This window comes from Punica granatum, chromosome 5 (genome assembly GCF_007655135.1).
Source record: "Punica granatum isolate Tunisia-2019 chromosome 5, ASM765513v2, whole genome shotgun sequence".
Classification (NCBI taxonomy): domain Eukaryota; kingdom Viridiplantae; phylum Streptophyta; class Magnoliopsida; order Myrtales; family Lythraceae; genus Punica; species Punica granatum.
This window is the reverse complement of record NC_045131.1, coordinates 13,328,070-13,347,188: the sequence shown is the minus strand read 5'-3', so window position 1 is coordinate 13,347,188 and position 19,119 is coordinate 13,328,070. Positions and strand designations below refer to the sequence as shown.

Sequence of the window (19,119 nt, the reverse complement as noted above, 5' to 3'; positions counted from 1 at the left end):
AGAGTATGTCAATGCGTAATACCCTCTTTTATTTATGGGTGATTCTAACTTTGATTTTCACCAAGAAAAGTCACGCCCTTCTTTTTCCTTTTCTATTTCTAAATGTTATATCTCATCTTATATTATTATTCAAGTGAAAGTTTCATTTTATAACTATTAACATTTTTTCAGAAGTTAAACTTTATATATATATAAACTACCAATATCATTCCTATATTTAAGAAAAATATTAAAAACTAAACACATAGTACTCTATTACCTTAAAAATCTCCTCTATTACCTCATTCACAATCTATTTATAAAAATCAGCAAATTCTTAAAGGGTTAGAGATAACTTTTAAAATAAAAACTCTTAAATTTGCACAAAGACGCGAACGCCTATTGTGATAAAAATGGGGGTGGGATACGCTGATCATTCTTTTTATTACAATTTTCAAAATTATTAAAGATATGACATTTGTTTTCGCGTTTGGGGTTGACATGTGGGATATGTTTTGAGGGGTGAATGGAATCTTGGACTTTGTTTACTCAATTTGGTTGAACTCATTTGTTGTTATTTTGTTGTTTACAATTTTTGCGGTGAAAAAGGCTGACGGGCTGACCTAAGTTTGAAATTGTTCTTGTTGGAATGTTGTGCCTGGATTAGGTGGGTTTGGGTCAATTTTATAATGATGTTTGGTTTCAACGCTGGGTAGATCAGTTTAAGTGGGAAAATCATAATTTGTCGAAGTCAAAATAGAGCCTCTCTTTCGCGGGGTTTCACATGAATCAATAACGGGTCGTCAGTTTGAAGTTATAAACTCGAGATCAACACCCACATTAGTTAATAACCTTTTTCTGTTCATATGATGTTCGCGTGGGTCAACTTAAGTTGACAACTTAATATGTACGTGGACTGGGATAACAGCATATACATATGTCGACCCACTAATTGGCACAACTGATATGTTCTCTATATTACATTCAGGTCCCGTCATGTTATACGTATCTGACAATGGATGTCCTCTATTCATCATCAAGAAGCCTTTCATCAATATGGATTGCTATACATATATGGTTCAATGGTTTTATAACAATGACGTTGTCAGCCTATGCAGGTCTAGATCAGCCCTATAATTTTGATATGGTGCCGAATCCCTGAAGCGCTTCAGTTGATGATCAGCCCTGAGGCTAGCCAATAATTGCCACAATTAATATTCGAACTGACTGGTGTACCTAAATATGTTTTTTACACGGACTCAGTTGACGATTTCCTATGTCTAATCTCATGAATCCAGGGACAGACGCTTTTCCGAGTTATGAGAACAAATATATGTAATTTAAATCAAGAATAAAAAAACAATACGTAAATTGATCCAATAGGGTTGGTCTTGTGCTTGAAGTGCATGACTTTTTTTGAATAAATTTCAAATTCAAGTCGCTCTAAAAACTATGTAAGAAAATACTCTCTATTGAGCCACCTGCACGACCTCTAACCGAACTGAACTATCTCGTGTATTTGCAGAGTGTTCCCGTGGACCGTGAAATTAATCGTGAATGTCCTGGTTATCCAAAAGAATATATATATATATATATATATATATATATATATATAAATTTTCATTGAATGGGAAAATTTTAAGGGAGACCGATTGCGTCCCTTCAGTTGCCCTTGATCCATCTCTTCATGAATCTTTGCACAATCTCATACATGGAGAGGAGTATTGCATTGGAAACAGAGTAATATGAGGGAGTCTTACATGCGAAATCTCATACATTCCACGCACGGATTAGAGGGTGATTTTTGTCGGGTAACAATTGTCGTGGAGGCATCCAGGGATGACGGTGTTCTGTTGGCCTCCTCGAGGTTAATTGAATTGTTTTTATGCATGGGGATGTTCTTCTTGGATGTTCTCTCTCTTTCCTTTTAACCACGTCAATTAGCTTATTAGTCTCTCGATCACAGCTTCCATTCAATTACGACCTCAGAGCTAATTTGGAGCTTTGCTCCAATGGAGTTTCGATGTCGACAAGAGTGAAACTGTCTGTACTTCAGTCTGCCACTGACTTGGAGCTTAGCTTTTGGTTCCATCCGAGATCAAACGTGTCCCTTTCGTTTGTACCGTGGCGTCCAAAGGACATTGGGGCTGATTTGACATCTCTCTCAGCTTAGGTGCTCCTCATTAGTCAGTCACTTTTGAGATTTTGCTTCAGTCAACCTGAGATTGAGTGCGGCTATGTTTGGATTGAGGAGCTGAGGAAACAGTCGACCCTCCTAAAGTTTCGATATTTTTAGAAAATTTATATATCATCCGTTCATATCTAAATTTAGCGACCGTCCTTGAGCGTGGCCTTTTCTAAGCCAATTTTTCTACATGAGTCATGCATGATTATTATGGGAAAGAAGAGCATATTCTCCGAGCAAATATATCTCTAGATCGATCCCACCTATCCTCGAAGCGGGGGTAATGGAAATCCGTTTTATCCATCTTCACTTTGTTCTAGATCGGTTTGTTAGTTATGTGATCACAATCCGCCTTGGCCTGCCCAGAGGATTGGCTACCCTCGAAACAACCAGATGCTCTGCTGCGATGAGGACACCTTTGTACGTGACAAGGTGTAATGGGTTGTTATGTCAGTTAGATCCTAAGAAGACGGGTGAAAGAAGGGTACAAGCATAAGATAATTCCGATGCGGGCAAACTATAATTCTTCTTTGGATTGTAAGGAAGGTCAACAGGCCTAATAGAAGAGGAATAGTAAAAAAATACATGAACATGGAAAATTTTATTGGTGAAGATTAAACGCAAAATCTTGTTATTTCAGATAAAATGACAGCGCTACTGTAAATAAATTAATTGCCTTTTCCTGTCTATATTGTAGCTTCACATGTAGCCAAGAAGGGCCTAGAGGAGTTTTTTCGATGAGGTTGGATCCATCTCCACCCTTGATATGGATTAGTTGTTAAGGTGATGGAGGACCTTATAAACTATATCTGAAGTAAAATTAACCATAATTTGCAAGTTCTTCTCTCTGCTTACTCGAATGTAGATTATAACGTACAATGGAATTTAGAAATTTGAAATCAACTAAAAGCATTCATTAGTACGTCTGAAGGAGTCTGGACAAAATGTCCTCTTTATAAATAGACTGAGAACACTTCGCAATGCATGCCCTAATGAAATTCAGGAAATGAATAATAACACTCATACCCCATAGAGACATTCTATCCTGTTAGGTCTTTTGTTGATCGTTGTCGAGCCGACGCCCGATGGGCAATAAGATTTGGACCTCATTAGGCAAACATTCAGATGAGTGGGCCGTACAATGAGTTTTTTTTTTTTTGGGCTTTGAAGGAAATTGGCGGCGCAACGAGATTCAAGGAAATTGGTTTTGCAATTCCTCCTCTCTTCGAGTCCAGTACATAGATATAGATTGCATGCTTTATTGAAGCTAAGGGGGTCGATCACAACCATGCTTGCCACATTCAGACATTCGACATTTCTCCTGAAAGCTCTTTCGTCGAATCTCTGCATGGGTTTGTCGGGCCGAAGCCCGATCAGATATGGGTCAAGAAGGTGCAGGAGGATATATATAACATTTAGCTGACTGGACTGCATGTATTCGGAGAATGTAGACATCCAAGGGGCTTGATAGTGCACGAACAGTACCGCCAAGGATCTGCAAAACCACAATGATCTTGTGCAGGAGAGTTGCATGGCAAAATCAGAACCAGACTCGGAAGCCCAGGAAGTCAGCATGCATCTGGGCAGCAATCGACAATCGACATCAAGTAGCTTGGCCAAAGAAACAGCAATGAAATGCGAACGCCACAATTTCAACATCACGGCGAAAGAAAACGTTTCACCACTCAAACTGAGAAATGCAAGACGCAACAAATTCTTATAGATTTTTGCCGTTCACTTATTTAATTACATCCAACCCTCAAGCATTCTGGCCTCACGGACTCTATATCAGGTATCACATTGTTATGCAGAAACATGTATTGATTGGAAAAAGTATTTGAGACACACAATATAAGATATGTGCTGATATACGTAGATGCTCACTTGCGGGTCTTCTTCTGCAGGGTGACCAGGTCTAGACTTGACCCATAAGTCCTGTTCAGAGCTTCAGCACACCACCCGTGCCCATCATCAACCATGGGCATCCTCACCTCCATTACAGGACCTACAGGCTGATTGGCCCCAGGCACCACCACCCCTGCCAGGACCCTCAGACTGTTTGAAGCATCGATGTCCATACATATATTGATCTCTGGAACTCCTTTCGGTGCTGAGGGAATCCCAACCATCTTGAAATAGCCCAGCAGGTGGTTCTCTCCAACTCTCTCTCCTTCACCTTCATAAACCACGATCAGCGCTTCGGTCTGATTGTCGTGGACAGTTGTGAAGGTCAGCTCCCTCCGAGCGGGCATCGTCGTGTTCTGAGGGATGATAGGGACGAAGTTGTCCCCTTCTGCTCGAATCCCGATACCAAGTGGTGTCGCTTGAATGGTGAGAAGATCCAAACTTCCAAATGGGTCACTTATCCCTGAAGCAACAGCCCCTTCTAGAGCCGCCCCACAGACAGCCGCCTCCAAGGGGTTTATCCCTGAATAAATCTCCTCTCTCTCACAAATACTTGTCACGATATTTCTTATTCTTGGAATGTGCGAGCACCCACCAACAAGTATGACATCACTCACATCTTGAACAACCACCCTTGCATCGTACAGGCATTGCCTCACAAGGTTCTCGCACTTTTCAAACACTGCACGGTTCACCTCCTCGAATTCCTGCCGGTCTAAGATCTTGCATACCTTCACCCCATTTCCTAAATCAACATCGACTTGAACGCTCGTCTGGGAGGAGAGTGTATGAATGGCGTCCTGGGTGGCTACTCGGAGTATTCCCATCGAGCATATCTCGTCAATCCCACGACCCTTACTAAAGAGATTCTCAGACTCAGGCAAGAGATGATGCATTGTATTACGAAGTAAGTCTTCCCCACCCAGAGTAGTCCCTGCTAAGGCCTTTATCTGTGAGACGCCACCAGCAGTGGCCGTCACTGCCACATCCGAATACCCTGCCCCCGTGTTGAAGATCAGGGCAATCTTCTCGCTCCCACTTCCCATGGTATCATTAGCACTCTGTTGCTGCTGCTGCTGAGCATATAGCAAGGCGACAGCAGTTGGCTCAGGCATCAGTCTGAGGACATGGAGGCCTGCCATTGCGCAGACACGCTCAATGCGAGTCAGCTGGAACCGACTGAACGACACTGGAACAGTCAGAACAACATTCCTTATCGGCCGCTTTAGCTGAATTTCAGCCATCGCCCTTAACTCAACCATGAATATTGCGAGGACTTCCTCGGGAGTAGTGGACCTCCACACGTTGTTCACAAGAGCGGCAATAAAAGGACGAACTCCGATGTCTAGCGTTTGCACAAGAAATGGCAGGTTCTTGCTCGCATGGACAATTGGGTCAGTGTCGACTCTCCCAATCAGACGCTTCATGTTGAAAATTGCCGCTCCTGATAGCATCTCGTGTTCATGAGACAGTTGGTTGCTGACCCCACCCGCAGGGCGTTCGTCTTTGAAAGTGACATAGGACCGCATGAGCTTTTGGTTCCTGGTGTTCCTGAGGAGCTCGACTTGGGAACCGTTCCAGAAGGCAACACTGCATTGGGAGGTTCCTATGTCAATTCCAATCGCAAGCTCAGGGAAGGGCGATGAAGTCTTTTCCTCTCCAGTGGTTTCGCTGTCTGATGCCACAGTGTATGCGGGAGTAGCCATTCCTGCACACACAAAGTGGAAAGAAGAAATCACACACACAGGGCATTGCAAGATGTAAAGGTTGTAATAAACAATTTAAAAAAAAAAGAGTCCAAATTGCCTTAGCCTGAGCTGCATTGGTCCCAAAATGATTATTATGGATATATCAGTAGAGAGAGAGTTTACACAAGAAATGACAAAAAAAGTGGTATAAAAATGTAAATCCCGAGAGAAAAATAAATATTAAATGCCAAGGAAGACCCAACTTGAATGAATCTATTTCTATGCTAATAATAACTCAACTAAGAGCAGCCGGTATGCCCTGCATCTTATGAATTATGACCTGAAAACACTTAGTGAAACTTATCTCATAACATTGAATGCTTCAATAATTACTCTATGGAAAAATCTATTTCCAACACTTGATCTGTAACTGCGCACCGTTTGCAGTGCATGGAACCAAATGCAGACATATGCCAATGATGCCCTTGACATCAAGAGAACTGTGAGTACGAGCTAGGTAAAAACAGACCGTTTCACAAAATGAAAAATTCTAAAAGTTAAATGCAGTTTGCCCCAGCTGACAGGCCACTTCAAGAACGACAGAACTCTTTTTAGTGGTAATATCTTTGGGCAGAGTAATTTTCTGTTGCTCAGTAATTTCAATAGATAAACACCAGTTCTTTCATCTTGTCTGTTGTTTTTTGTGCCGACGGATCCCCTAAACCCCTCATAAAGATCTTAACATAGCCAAAAGTCGAATTTTACCAACATAGCAAACTTTCTCATATCAATAAACATATGGGATACGGCTCCTACGCACTCCGGCCAAGATCATAACAGTCTCTCAACTGAAATTAAACCAAGGGGTCGAGAGGCCAACACAAAATCCCCCAATTAAGATCAGTCACTGAACACGGTATGAATCCCAGAAACGCACAAACACTGATAAAGTTTACCCAGAATAGGACCAAACTACAGGCACACAGGATACAACAGATTGCAGACTTTCAAAAGCAGGCCATGCAATGATAAACGAACTTCACTCAAGACTAATAACAAACAACTGCAGGACATGTTACAAGACGAAACCCGATTCAAAATTCAAGATGAAAGCGAGATACCCAATAGAATGAAGCTTTTCTAATAAGCAACCAGAATGGAACTAAAGCAGAGTGGCAACGGATAAGTAAGGTAAAAGCTCAAGAATTACTCAGCATCAGGACATGAGGAAGCCGTAATAAACTGGAGGGAAATGGGAAAATAGGAAAAGGAATGCGGAAGAGAAATGGAGACTTACTTGCGAGACCCAGTGAAGAAGGAGACGTTAGCACAGATAGCAAGCGAGAGAGAGAGAGCTGTGGAATGAAGTATGGGGAGAAGCTGCTAGAGAGAGTGAAAGACCGACAGACAGACGCTCGGATTTTCTAAGGAAAGGTTGGGACTTTGCAGTCAGGGGAGGAAGAAGCAATGGCAAAGGTGGTGGCTTGGCTTGTCGGGGTGTCTTTGACAATTGACAGACAGACAGGTTCTAGAGCCCCCCAGAGAGCCAGAGAGAATCCCAGTCCCTTTCTGAATGTTCTCTCCTCTTTACCAGTTCTCCATTTTTCTGTTTGTGTTTGCTTTATGCAAACTAGCTGTACAAGTAAAATTTTTAATTACTCTAGTTAAAAGTATGTTATAAATATATATACGAATAAATAATTTATTAGAAAAAATTGAGATGTAAGAAATTATAAGAGAAGATAGTTAAATAAATAAAATAATCTATACATGTATGATGTATCTTTTCTAGATCCTAATTCTTTTAACAAATAAAGATCATTATAACACCTTAAAATATGTTATGCTATAGATAAACCAAAAAAATGTAAAGATAAAGTTTCATGCAAATATGTAAAAAAAAGAAAGAAGAAGAAGAAATTGAATTAAAATATGTGAGTCAAATATATCAATCGAATAAAAATAATAAACTCAGAACATGATGAAGTCGTTCTAAAATGACCAATGTAAGATCGGTGTTGATACAAGACGAGCATGCAATACATTATACAATATATATAAGTTCGCAAAGACACCCACACGTCTTTACAAATGGAAATACAATGGTTTCTGTTTCAATGTAAATATATATAGTTGCCAATATATAGTGTAAACTTGTATGTAAGCAGCCTACATATATATTCAATATGTTCATATAATGTAAACGGCTACAGATATATAGAGCTGTCAATATAAAAATTACACACATATTTCATCGAATCATACCATATATGTATTTTCTATAATGCAAGATTGTGTGTTACTTTTATAAAGCACTTCCATTGTTTTTTTTTATAATTTACCTGCCACATATGAGCAGTCGGATATATGTATTTTCCGACCACTTATGAATAGTTGTCAATTGTCCTTATAAAATTATATTATATATTCCATTGTATAAAGGAAAGTATAATGTTTACATAATTATGTATGACATTGATAAAAAAAAATTTCCTCGATATATTAGTGATGAAGTGATAAGGCGCAAGAGCTCTGTTTTTTATTTTTGATGATATAGCGGGTGAGAATTCAACTAATACTTTATTTTAATATAGATGTATAGATTGAGGAAGACACTCTATTGTTCCTCAATCTTTCTCTACTCTTCTATTTTCATCCAATTCTTTTTCTAAACTTTCATCCTCATATTTAGGCTTTTAAAATATGTCGGATTTATTTTTTATATCTTGAGGTTTCATTTTTTACTAGGGTACAACCCACTCGCACGATGCCGTGAGTGAAAATATTTTTCATCAATTTTTTGATTTGTCATAATAATTTACTAATAACCAATTAATATAGAATATAACTGAATCTAATGATAGAACTAAAACTATGTGTAAAAATCAAGAATTCTCTACTAATAATAAATGATATAGATTTTCAAAGTATCTAATTAGATAATCATGATTACAATATCATATATAAATTTGAAGTTGCCCACTAATTTTAAATGAATGAATTTTACTTACTGTTGGGATTCGAAATTTATTAAAAGCATCTTATGGTCACAATCAAGTCCATGCGTAAGTGAAAATTAGTTTCGGTTAGAAGGTTGACGTAACCTTGTGTTTCGCTAAAAAGATAAAAATGTTTGTGACGCTACGAATAAAAAAACACTTAAAATGATGATAAATTAATTGAAATAGACTTTTTAGAATGTGGGTTAGTTTTTAAGTGATTTGATACTTGTTTCCCTTAAATAATGTCTTGGGATATGTCTTCTAATAGAGAAAAGTCACAATTGTAGGCCGATATCGCTTGCATTTAGATTAATCAGACCCATCCGACTTTCAGATGGTAGGTGGTGCAACCTGGAAAAAATAGTCCACTGAAATTGAATAAAATAATTTAAAATAATTTTTTTATAAAACATAAATGACGTTTGTGACACCACGAATAAAAGTGACTAAATTTGTCATAAATTAATTGAAATAAGCTTTTTACAACATGAGTTAGTTTTTTAACGATTCAATGTTTTTCCCCCTTTAACCAATGCCAAGTGCAAGACTTGTGATCGAAAAAAATCCATGATTGTAGGCCGATATTGTTCGAATTTAGATTAATTGTTCGACTTTAGGATGGCAGGTGGCACACACCAACAAAAATAATACACTTAAATTAAATAAAAAAAATTGAAATTAATAAAATAAAAGAAGGATGGAATGAGAGTGGGAAATCCACCCTACTTGCCACCCTTCATTATGGAGTATGCTATTTTCCAAGTGATTCAATGGTTCTTCCCTTTAAATAATATTTTAGATGCGAGTCTTATGATGGGAGAAAATCCACGATTGAAGACCGATATCCACCGGATTTAGATTAATCTGATATGTTGGACTTTTGAATGGTAGATGTTACACACCGAGAAATTATTACACTTAAATTTAATAAAAAAATTAAAATTAATTTTTTTGGGAAAAAAAAGAAGAAAGGATAGGATGTGAGTGGAAAAACCCCCTATACTCCCCTATCCTTCGTATGGACCTGTTTTTATTTTTCTACTATACTATAATATCTTGAGGTTTCTTTTTTTATATCTTGAAGTTTCTTATAAGAGGCAGTTTCATCCTCCGTGAAGTTTGACTATGCCAGTCAGAATAAAATTAAGGGGTATGCTCCGAGTCGATGCCAAAGGATCGTCCATGGAATTTCGCTGAGATTCCTCTAGCCATGATTAGGAGCTGATGATATGGATTCTGATCACATTGGTGGCTGGCTTTCTCCATTAGTTTTAGTGACTGATAGTTTATGGAGAATATATAGGTGCATGTATTTTTGAAGTTAAGGAGTTTGATTACTAAAGTAAAGGGACTTAAACTAAAAATTTCCAAAGTTCAAGGACCCCGTATTTGCTATTGGACTAACATGAAAAACCTGATGATTTTCGGCTTGTTGAATTAAGACAAATTCTATAATGGAGCGAAATTATGTTCATAGTAGAACGTTTGTTTTTTCTAGTCCATCTAATATTACAGACAATATTTTCGCCCATATATCTTTCAATGAAGTCACAAATTTATCGGGCCACTTATAAAGTATAATAAAATTGGAGTGTCGCTTACATGTCAATGGTGTAGTTGAAGTATCCATAAATTAAAACCAACTTATATGTTGATGATGTGTCGCTGATGTGGCTGACTCATATTAGACTGATTATCTTTAAAAACCGATTTTGTAATCCGGTTTGGTGACGTGGCGATAATAGGTGATGCGACGAAATGTGATTGGTACATATAGCGGGAAGATTCGATAACAGTGGTATAGTGTTGTAGGTGAAAATTGTGAAATGAAAATATGAAGGACTAGAAATGTTAGGAGCAAAATATGTAAATAATGGACGGATGAGATTAAAAGCCAATCTAATGGTTGAAATTAATGTTCCATCATGAAATACAAGTTGGGGTTCTATTGTAAAATCTACCACGAATTAAGATGACAGTTATATAAGCAAACTTGAATTATCTTCCAAGCAAAAAAATGAAAATCCATCACTATTATAAAAGTACGGAAGCGAAATATTATTTCTCGATTTTTCTTAATTTTAATTTTAATTTTTAATGAATCTAAACATATTTCAATTTTATACTCTACTCATTCCATAAATTTAACCACTTTTACACATTCAATGTATTTAATTAAAATTTAATTCATCTTGTATTCAAGTCTAGGCACATAAAATCATGCTTCTTCACTTTATTTAAAGTGACTTAATGTGCTCTTTCATGCATTCAGACGTGTCCCATCACTTCATTTATGCATATGCATATACTAGAATTACCAAAGGATCGTAATTTCATATATAAAGACACGCCTCTTCACTTCATCTAATCTAATATTCTCGATATGATATAATTCTTTCTTATAATGCGTTTCATCTCATTTAAGTAAAAAACTTGGAATTTTTTCGTATTCTTATTGAAGTTAAGGACATCAATAATCATGAACTTTGCTTAGTCTTTCAAATCTAGTATGAGCTTTCTTTTTTTAGAAATATACTAACAATCATTTGAGTCTCAAATCTTTTGTTCGTCGATTTTCACATGATATGGCAATCGGTTGGTGATATGGCACCAGAAAAATATTAAAAGTAAAATAAATTCCATAAAATACTAAAAAATTCATAAAATTCAGAAAAAAAAATAAAATATAGAAAAACAAAATAAAATATAAGTAATTAAAAATTAATTAAAATAATTAGAATAATTATGAATCATTTTTAAAGAGCAAAGGAAATTTTAAAATAAAATTTAACGTAAAAGAAATTCAAAATAATTATTAAAAATATCAGAAAAATTCAAAATTTAATTACTTAAGAGAAATTTAAAGACAAAATAGTTAAAAAAATGTACGATTAATTTAGGTACATTCTTAATTGACATCATGTGCAACAAATGTGCATTTTCACTTGTAAAAATAAAAAGAAAAAAAATTAAATAAACAAGTCATTATGGTTAAATTTTTGGGCCAAAATTATCTTTGTGAATTTCCAACATGGTGCATGCATTTTTTGCCCTTGGCTCGTCTTAGGCAGTGATTACTGAACAGTGAACAGGGTCAGATCGGGTAAGGAGGTCGGATTTTTGTCAGGTCATCCAGGCCCAATCTCTCCCAGCCCAACAAATTTTTATTTCTAAAGTTAGTTTTATGAACTTACCGGAAAAAAAGTTAATTTTATGATATTAAATTCTTTTCATTTCCATTCTAATCTATCTAATCTAACAATTTAAAAAGTATGAAAAAAATGATTTTATTTATGAATTCACTGAATTAGACGATTAAAATAGCTAGAAAAGTTCAAGGAGTCTACCTCCAAGTTACCATAACGAAACCAAGAGAAAATAGGGGAAAATAGTATATATTTTTAATATTTCAAACTATATCCCAACGTTTATTTATTCTAAAAGATAAATACTTTTAGTCCTGTTATATTGCATAAGGTTAATTGCGTAAAAATATTCAAACTCTACAGTCAATTAGAAATTTATCTCTATATTTCAATCATACAAAATAATGACCCATAATTAATTCAAATAAGTCGGTGTGGAACTTTTGTAAACTTTCCTCGACCTGAGTTCTTGAAAGGTTTCGATGATTCACTTTTCTAACCACTTCGAAAGCAGTCGAGCTCTAAAGTTCTAGCGACCTTCCCATAGATCACGTTGGACAATAATAAACCGTTGGCCAATTTATTGGATAGGATCCTGAAACGTGAAAGATCTTTTGCATTTTAAAATATAATTAGAAAACTTTCGACTTTTATATTCAATTCACGTGCCCTTGACTCACTGCAATATCGACAAAAAGCATAAAAATTGACTGAAAACTAAGGTTATGTTTGATAACACAACATAAGTGTTGAGTTGAATTATTCAACATTTAATCAAATTAAATTTGTTTGATAAACACTAAAAAAAAGACTTAAGTTGAAAAAACACTTAATTAAGTTTGTTTGATAAGTTCGTTCGGTTTTGAAGTAGGATATTAATCCACACTACTCCATCCATATAAAACAAAATAAGTAATAGTAAATAGACAAAAATTTATTAAAATATTATTTATAGTAATATTAGGAAAAAGTAGATGGAAAACTTTACTATTAAATTGGAGAAAAAGATAAAATATATATATATATATATGTATATATGGATATAAAAGTCGATAAAAATTTATCATTAAAAAATTGATTGTAATAAGGGTTTGAAAAAAGTATGTGTGAGAATTTATTATTAAATGAGAAAAAAAGATAAAAGATGAATGATTATATTTTTGAATTAGAGGAATAATGAAATGGAATGAAGTGGAGTATAATTTTACTTTGAAATCAAACGCAATATTAATTACTCAATAGTTTTTTTAACTTATTGGTTTGGTTGAAGGGCTTTTCTTTTTTTATTACACCGTTGCCCTCAAAGTTTTCCTATATTTGCAAATCAGTCCACCCAGCCCCCCTCACCCGAGAGAGAGAGAGAGAGAGAGAGAGAGAGAGAGAGAGGGAGGAGCAAGGATCTTCCCCCACTATTGATTCCGGGTGGTGGTGGCCCTGTCGCCAACCACCATCACCATGAATTACTCCCGGATCTCCTTCCCTTTCTCTCTTTGAAGAGAGAAGGGAGAAGGAGATCATGGCTGCGGTGGACGGCGACGAGCTACTGAAACCTAGATCTCCTCCCCCTTCCCTCTCTTATTGGTGATGTCATTGCCTATGAAGGTGGTGGCCGATGTGGTAGCCACCATTGTCCCCCTCATCATCTCAAATCCAATTCTTGCTCTCTCTCTTTTTTTTTTTTCATATTTTCCTTTTTTTATAATTTATATATGTGGGGTCAAATGTTGAAATTCAAAAGTTCTGGGGCATTTATGACAAATAATATAAAATGAGCTAAAATTAATTCTCTATTCTATAATCAAACACTCCGCCTCGCAGGGCCTTGATACTCGCCCGTGTCGACCGAGAGACACACGAGATTGTGGTGGACCTTACAAGTAAAAGGGTGGTTTCCAACTGGATTCTCAGCGGCCACGGCTACCCTCCAATCACCTTTGGAAAGCAGATTGCAACCAACGCTCTGCCGCTCAAGTATGATCCCTTCAAAAAGCGGTAAAGAAGCAGGGTCTCAAAATCGAAGAGGTTTGCTATACTGAACTCTGCCGTCATGTTTACCTCGTAACCATTATTCTAACTGCTCACAGTTACAAGCATGAGTTCAGGTGCTTTTTTACTTATCACGAAAATTGAGGTATTTTACTGAAACTACGGGAAAATTGCAATGTGCCCCCTGAATTTTAATTTTAAGCAAACTGTCCTGCTTTGTTACTTCTTTTATGCTAGGAAGATGCCTATTTTATGGCCAAAGAAGGAAGATTTTTTTTTATTTAATTTTTTTTGTTGTTTTATTTTAAAAATTGTCATGTCTAGCCTTTTTGGTTAGAAAAAATTAACTGAGGACTGAAATGAAGAAATTATATAATGTTGAGGATAATATTGAAAAGAAAGATTTACGATGAAAGTGAAATAAGAGGTCCTAAAGTGATTTTTGTTGAATAATAACTCTTCTAGAATTTTTTATTACTTGGTACTTGGCTAATTTATGTCATCTTCGAGTGTTTCAATTTAATGGAGAGCTTATGGTACACACAAACATTTTTTTTTTCTGAAATTGTTAAGAAAAGCATATTCATGATGGAGGAGGTTTAATACGTCGGTATAAGTGGCTGACCTAAATATAAAAAGTCTATATTTGTCAATATTATTGAGACTTTTATATCCTTTTATTTTGCATACAGTTTTTATTCTTAAATTAATTTTACGGGTTTCCTCATGATCGGAAAAAAACAAGGTCTATTTTTAGTTGGAAGAGATTTATTCAGCAAATATTTATTAAAATAATGGGAAGAATTTTTGATTGTTTTTTCAAAATATTGTGAAAAATACAAAAATTGATTTCTTAAAGGATTTGAGTATGAAAGGGACTCAATTATCCTGAACTGTGCCATGCTTATTCCTATCCGCTCACAAGCATTTGTTAATTTCACCGGAAACTTGTCATAAAAAGTTACGTTTGTTAAATTAAATTTAACTTAACGTAATTTTATTTTATTTTTTCCTCAATTCCACAATACAATCATTATTCCTTTTTTTATTATTTTTTTCTTTAAATTCTCTCTCATACTTTTTTTATCTATTATTACAATTAATTTTTTGATACTAAATTATCTCAACTATTCAATATTTTTCCTCAATTTCAATGCTTTGTCTTTAATTAAACAACACAATTATTATTTTTTTATCTTCTTTTTCAGATTCTCTTACATTCTTTTCCAACTATTTTTATTTTCATTTCCTCAAATCAAACTAAATAATTAAATTAAACTTAATTTCGTTACCAAATGTTATGTTAAAGTGTTTTAGGCGTGTTTAACCCGGCAGGATTAAAGCTTTAAAACCCACTGAAAATTTAGCAAACATATTTTCTCGACATGTCCGTAAAATAAGTAGATTTTTTGACGAGCAAGATTCATTGCCTCAAATAAAATCGAATGAAAATATAAAATCATTTTAAAAAATGAAGTTTTTCTTTTCCTTGTTTTGGATGGACCCCCTGCCTGATTTGCCAACATATTTGAAGGTCGTCTGTGGATGCTTCACGGTGGGTTGGTACGGACAGAGCGTCAATGACGGCCGGATAGTTAAAGTGATGTGCTATTACTTGGACGGTACGGTGAACCCATACATGCGGCCAATGGAGGGAATTACGGTGACAGTTGATCTCGATAAGATGGAGATCGTGGGGTTCATGGATAGGATCGCGGTGCCTATGCCCAAGGCCAATGGGACCGACTACCGCGGATCCCAGCAGACGCCCCCGTTAGGCCCCGGCTTGAAGGGCATCACTGCAGTGCAACCTGATGGCCCGAGTTTCAACCTAGACGGGCATTTCGTGAGGTTCATGGAATTATTTTATGTTCATGTTGGGCCTAAGATGTCAGGGGTCCAATGAAATTGTCCTGGCCCAATTATTATTTTACAATTGACAATCAGGTTTTTATTTGACAAAGAAAATACACAATAAGGTTAAAATTAATTATAAAAAAATCAAAATTGGACATATATTCACCAATAAGGATTGGACATATATTCACGCTGGTTTTCCTTGAATAAGATTTTAGGTTGGAGGCTTATCCACTTTCTCTTTCTTAGTGCTTGGACTTCCTCTATTGAAAATATAATGAAAAATCGAAACTAAAATTTTCCTTTTGGCTTTGTGTCTTTCCATGTTTCATGCATTTGGGCAATCCTCATCTAGTTATCTTTCACTCTCATTAGGTGGGCCAACTGGGAATTTCATCTCGGTTTTGACGTACGAGCAGGGCCAATTACATCCCTTGCGTCAATTCTCGACCTCGAGCAGGAAACCTTTCGTCGAGTTCTCTACAGGGGCTACATGTCAGAGCTCTTCGTGCCGTACATGGACCTCACTGAGGAATGGTACTATTAGACATTCTTTGATGGAGGTGAGTATGGGTTTGGTATGTGTGCTGTATCGCTTCAGCCTTTACTGGACTGCCCTGAGAATGCAGCCTTCATGGATGCATACTATGCTAGTCATGATGGTAGCCCCGTAAAAATGCCGAACGTGTTCTGCATCTTCGAGAGATATGCTGGGGATGTCATGTGGCGACACACAGAGACTGCGATCCCAGGGAAAGTAGTTGGTGATTTTTCACTTTTTTCATTCAAGTTGACAGGACATTTCTTCACTTAGCAAACTCTAGGTTGGGATGGATTTATAAATTTACCTTGACATCAAAGTTCGTTATATTGTGTACTTCGCAGTTTCTTATCGTTGACTATTGCAGATAACAGAGGTTAGGCCCGAGATTAGTCTAGTGGTGAGGATGGTATCAACTGTCGGGAATTACGATTATATAATCGATTGGGAATTTACGCAAAGCGGATCTATCAGATTCAAGGTACTATCTACATAATCTATTCAAACGCGCAAAATATAAATGGGTTTTTTTTTTCTCATCATTGCCTCTGTTTTCGCTAATTGTTTCATGCTGGTAGTTCGATCTGCTATAAAAAAAGTGTAATATTGCCTTTTTTTGAGAAATTTTCGCTTGCAAGTGAACCAAAGCAGCTTGCTTTACGCTAAGCAAACAGAGAGAGAGAGAGAGAGAGAAGGAAAAGAGGAATGATAAAAAGATCAGACATCAAGTTTACTATCTCCAATCCGACGCGGCATGATCTTGATTATGGAATATTTTCGGTTCAATGCATTAGCTGCTGTATCAAAAAAAAAAAAAAAGAATTTCTGGCCATGAACATAAAATGATAGATAATGTTCGAGTATACGTAAATGTTTGTTTTCTGTCAGGTTGGCTTAACTGGTCTGCTAGAGGTAAGAGGATCCAAGTACACACACACGGACCAGATATCAGATGAAGAATACGGGATTCTGTTGGCAGAGAACACGATAGGTTCACGGCACGATCACTTCCTCACTTACCACCTTGATCTCGATATCGATGGGGAAGCCAATTCTTTCGTGAAGTCGACCCTGCAGATGTCAAAAGCGGACGGTCATCCTAGGAGTAGTCACTGGAAGGTTGTAAGTGAGATGGCTAAAACAGAATCCGACGCAAAGATCAGGCTCGGAATAGACCAGGCAGAGTTTCTGTTCGTGAACCCAAACAAAAGAACTAGGATGGGCAATCTCGTTGGTTATCGACTGATCCCAGGATCAGTGGTAGGCCCGCTTCTATCAGATGATGATTATGCTCAGATTCGTGGGGCATTCACCAAGTACAACGTGTGGGTCACCCCATACAATAAGTACGAGAAATGGGCAGTTGGGCCGCTCGCGGATCAGAGCCGTGGGGATGACACATTAGCAACATGGAGCCAGAGGTAATTTTAAGCAACATTTTGTAACAGCTTTGATGGTTGACAAGTATTGTAGTAAGCTACATGCGTGTTTTGTTAAATGCAGGAACAGGCGAATAGAGAGTGAGGATATCGTGCTGTGGTATACATTGGGGCTCCATCACGCTCCGTACCAAGAAGACTTTCCGTTGATGCCCACCCTTAGTGCAGGATTTGAACTCCGTCCAGGTAATTTTTTCGAGAGCAATCCGGTGCTAAAAGTCCCAGCACCTACAGTGGATGCAAGATGTAATTGTTCGGGGTTCCCACTGTAAAACCACAACGATTTATCCTCTCGAGCAACACATAATCTTCATCTCGTCTTAAGATTCTTTTCGGTGTTAGAATAAGCAATAATTATTGACTGAATGGATACCAATTTCATCTTCATCCTACTTCTGCTGCAATAGAGAAAGATAAAGTTGCTCTAGACAATTTAAGCGGAGAATTTCGAGACAACTTCTTCCTGCAGTTCACTTTGGTTTTTAAGCCCAATGGCGATGTTAGAACTTTTCGACTTATCAGCAATACCCCCGCTTCAAGAATTGTTGAGATTCTGCTAGATCGTGAGATCATGAACTAAACTAGGGTCATAAGAATATGAAGCAATCATGCCTATGCTTCCTTGCACAAGGTCAGTTGCCAAAAGCCAAATTTTATTACATATTGCTCCCAGTGCAAGAAAAAGGACCCTCCGAAGAGAGAAAGTTAATGAATGTGTCTTGCTTCCAAAGTCAGGTCATGAAATAACTAAATGTAAACGCATTACGGCCATGGCAGCTCCTTCGGAAAAGTATAATATCTCAGTCAAGCTTTCTTCCTTATTATTTCAGGGAAAAATCAGTTCGAATAGCGCCATAGCCTGAATCTATGAGTATCCTAATGCGACTTCTTCATCTTCATATTATTACCTTAAAATGCTATTTCACATGTAGCTCTGGTCACCCTTTGCACCTCCTTGACCTCACCGAAATCGACTGAAAAAGGTCCATATTGCATCGATCTTACGGTCACACCTACCCGAACTTGACCTTCCATTACATCGATCTTACGGCCACACTTGCCCAAACTTGACCTTCCATTACATAGATCTCGAAGAACCAAACAAATAACATGTCCTCAAGTGGCTCTCTTCTACTAAAAAGCCAAAGCACTCTGCTCCTCCTCCCCCTCCTCCTCTTTGACGTGGAGCAAAGGTGGGGATTCGTGTTCGAGGGCAGACCCACGAGTTAATCATAGACCTACAGACAAACAGAATTTTGTCAGACCATATCTACGCGGGAAGTGGTTTCCCGCCTCTAACGTTCAACAAATTTTATCAAGCGAGTAAATTGCCACTAGAGTACCCGAAATTCGAGGAGTCGGTCCTGAAGAGGGGCTTGAACATCTCCGAA

At 37.0% G+C, this 19,119-nt stretch overlaps 2 protein-coding genes across 2 annotated transcripts; one reads left to right on the top strand and one right to left on the bottom strand.

Moving 5' to 3' along the window:
• Positions 1-3,849: 3,849 nt before the first annotated feature.
• Positions 3,850-7,346, bottom strand: LOC116208515 (heat shock 70 kDa protein 8). Its single transcript, XM_031542003.1, has 2 exons — positions 7,055-7,346; positions 3,850-5,777 (listed from the first exon to the last, which is right to left on the bottom strand). Exon 2 carries the CDS (start codon positions 5,773-5,775, stop codon positions 4,045-4,047), a length of 1,731 nt encoding a protein of 576 aa, XP_031397863.1. The 5' UTR covers positions 5,776-5,777; positions 7,055-7,346; the 3' UTR covers positions 3,850-4,044.
• Positions 7,347-13,706: 6,360 nt separating this feature from the next.
• On the top strand, positions 13,707-18,235 carry LOC116208990 (primary amine oxidase 2-like; the record flags this gene model as incomplete). The annotated part of the gene is given in 7 exon segments (XM_031542566.1): positions 13,707-13,890; positions 13,893-13,927; positions 15,426-15,742; positions 16,124-16,508; positions 16,657-16,770; positions 17,178-17,710; positions 17,793-18,235. Coding segments are annotated over 7 exon segments (1,776 nt in total), but the record flags the coding sequence as incomplete, so codon positions are not given.
• Positions 18,236-19,119: the final 884 nt, after the last annotated feature.

Bases quoted from the DNA above. Each gene is read 5' to 3' on its own strand.
- LOC116208515 (XM_031542003.1), bottom strand. From the start codon at position 5,775: ATGGCTACTCCCGCATACACTGTGGCATCAGACAGCGAAACCACTGGA.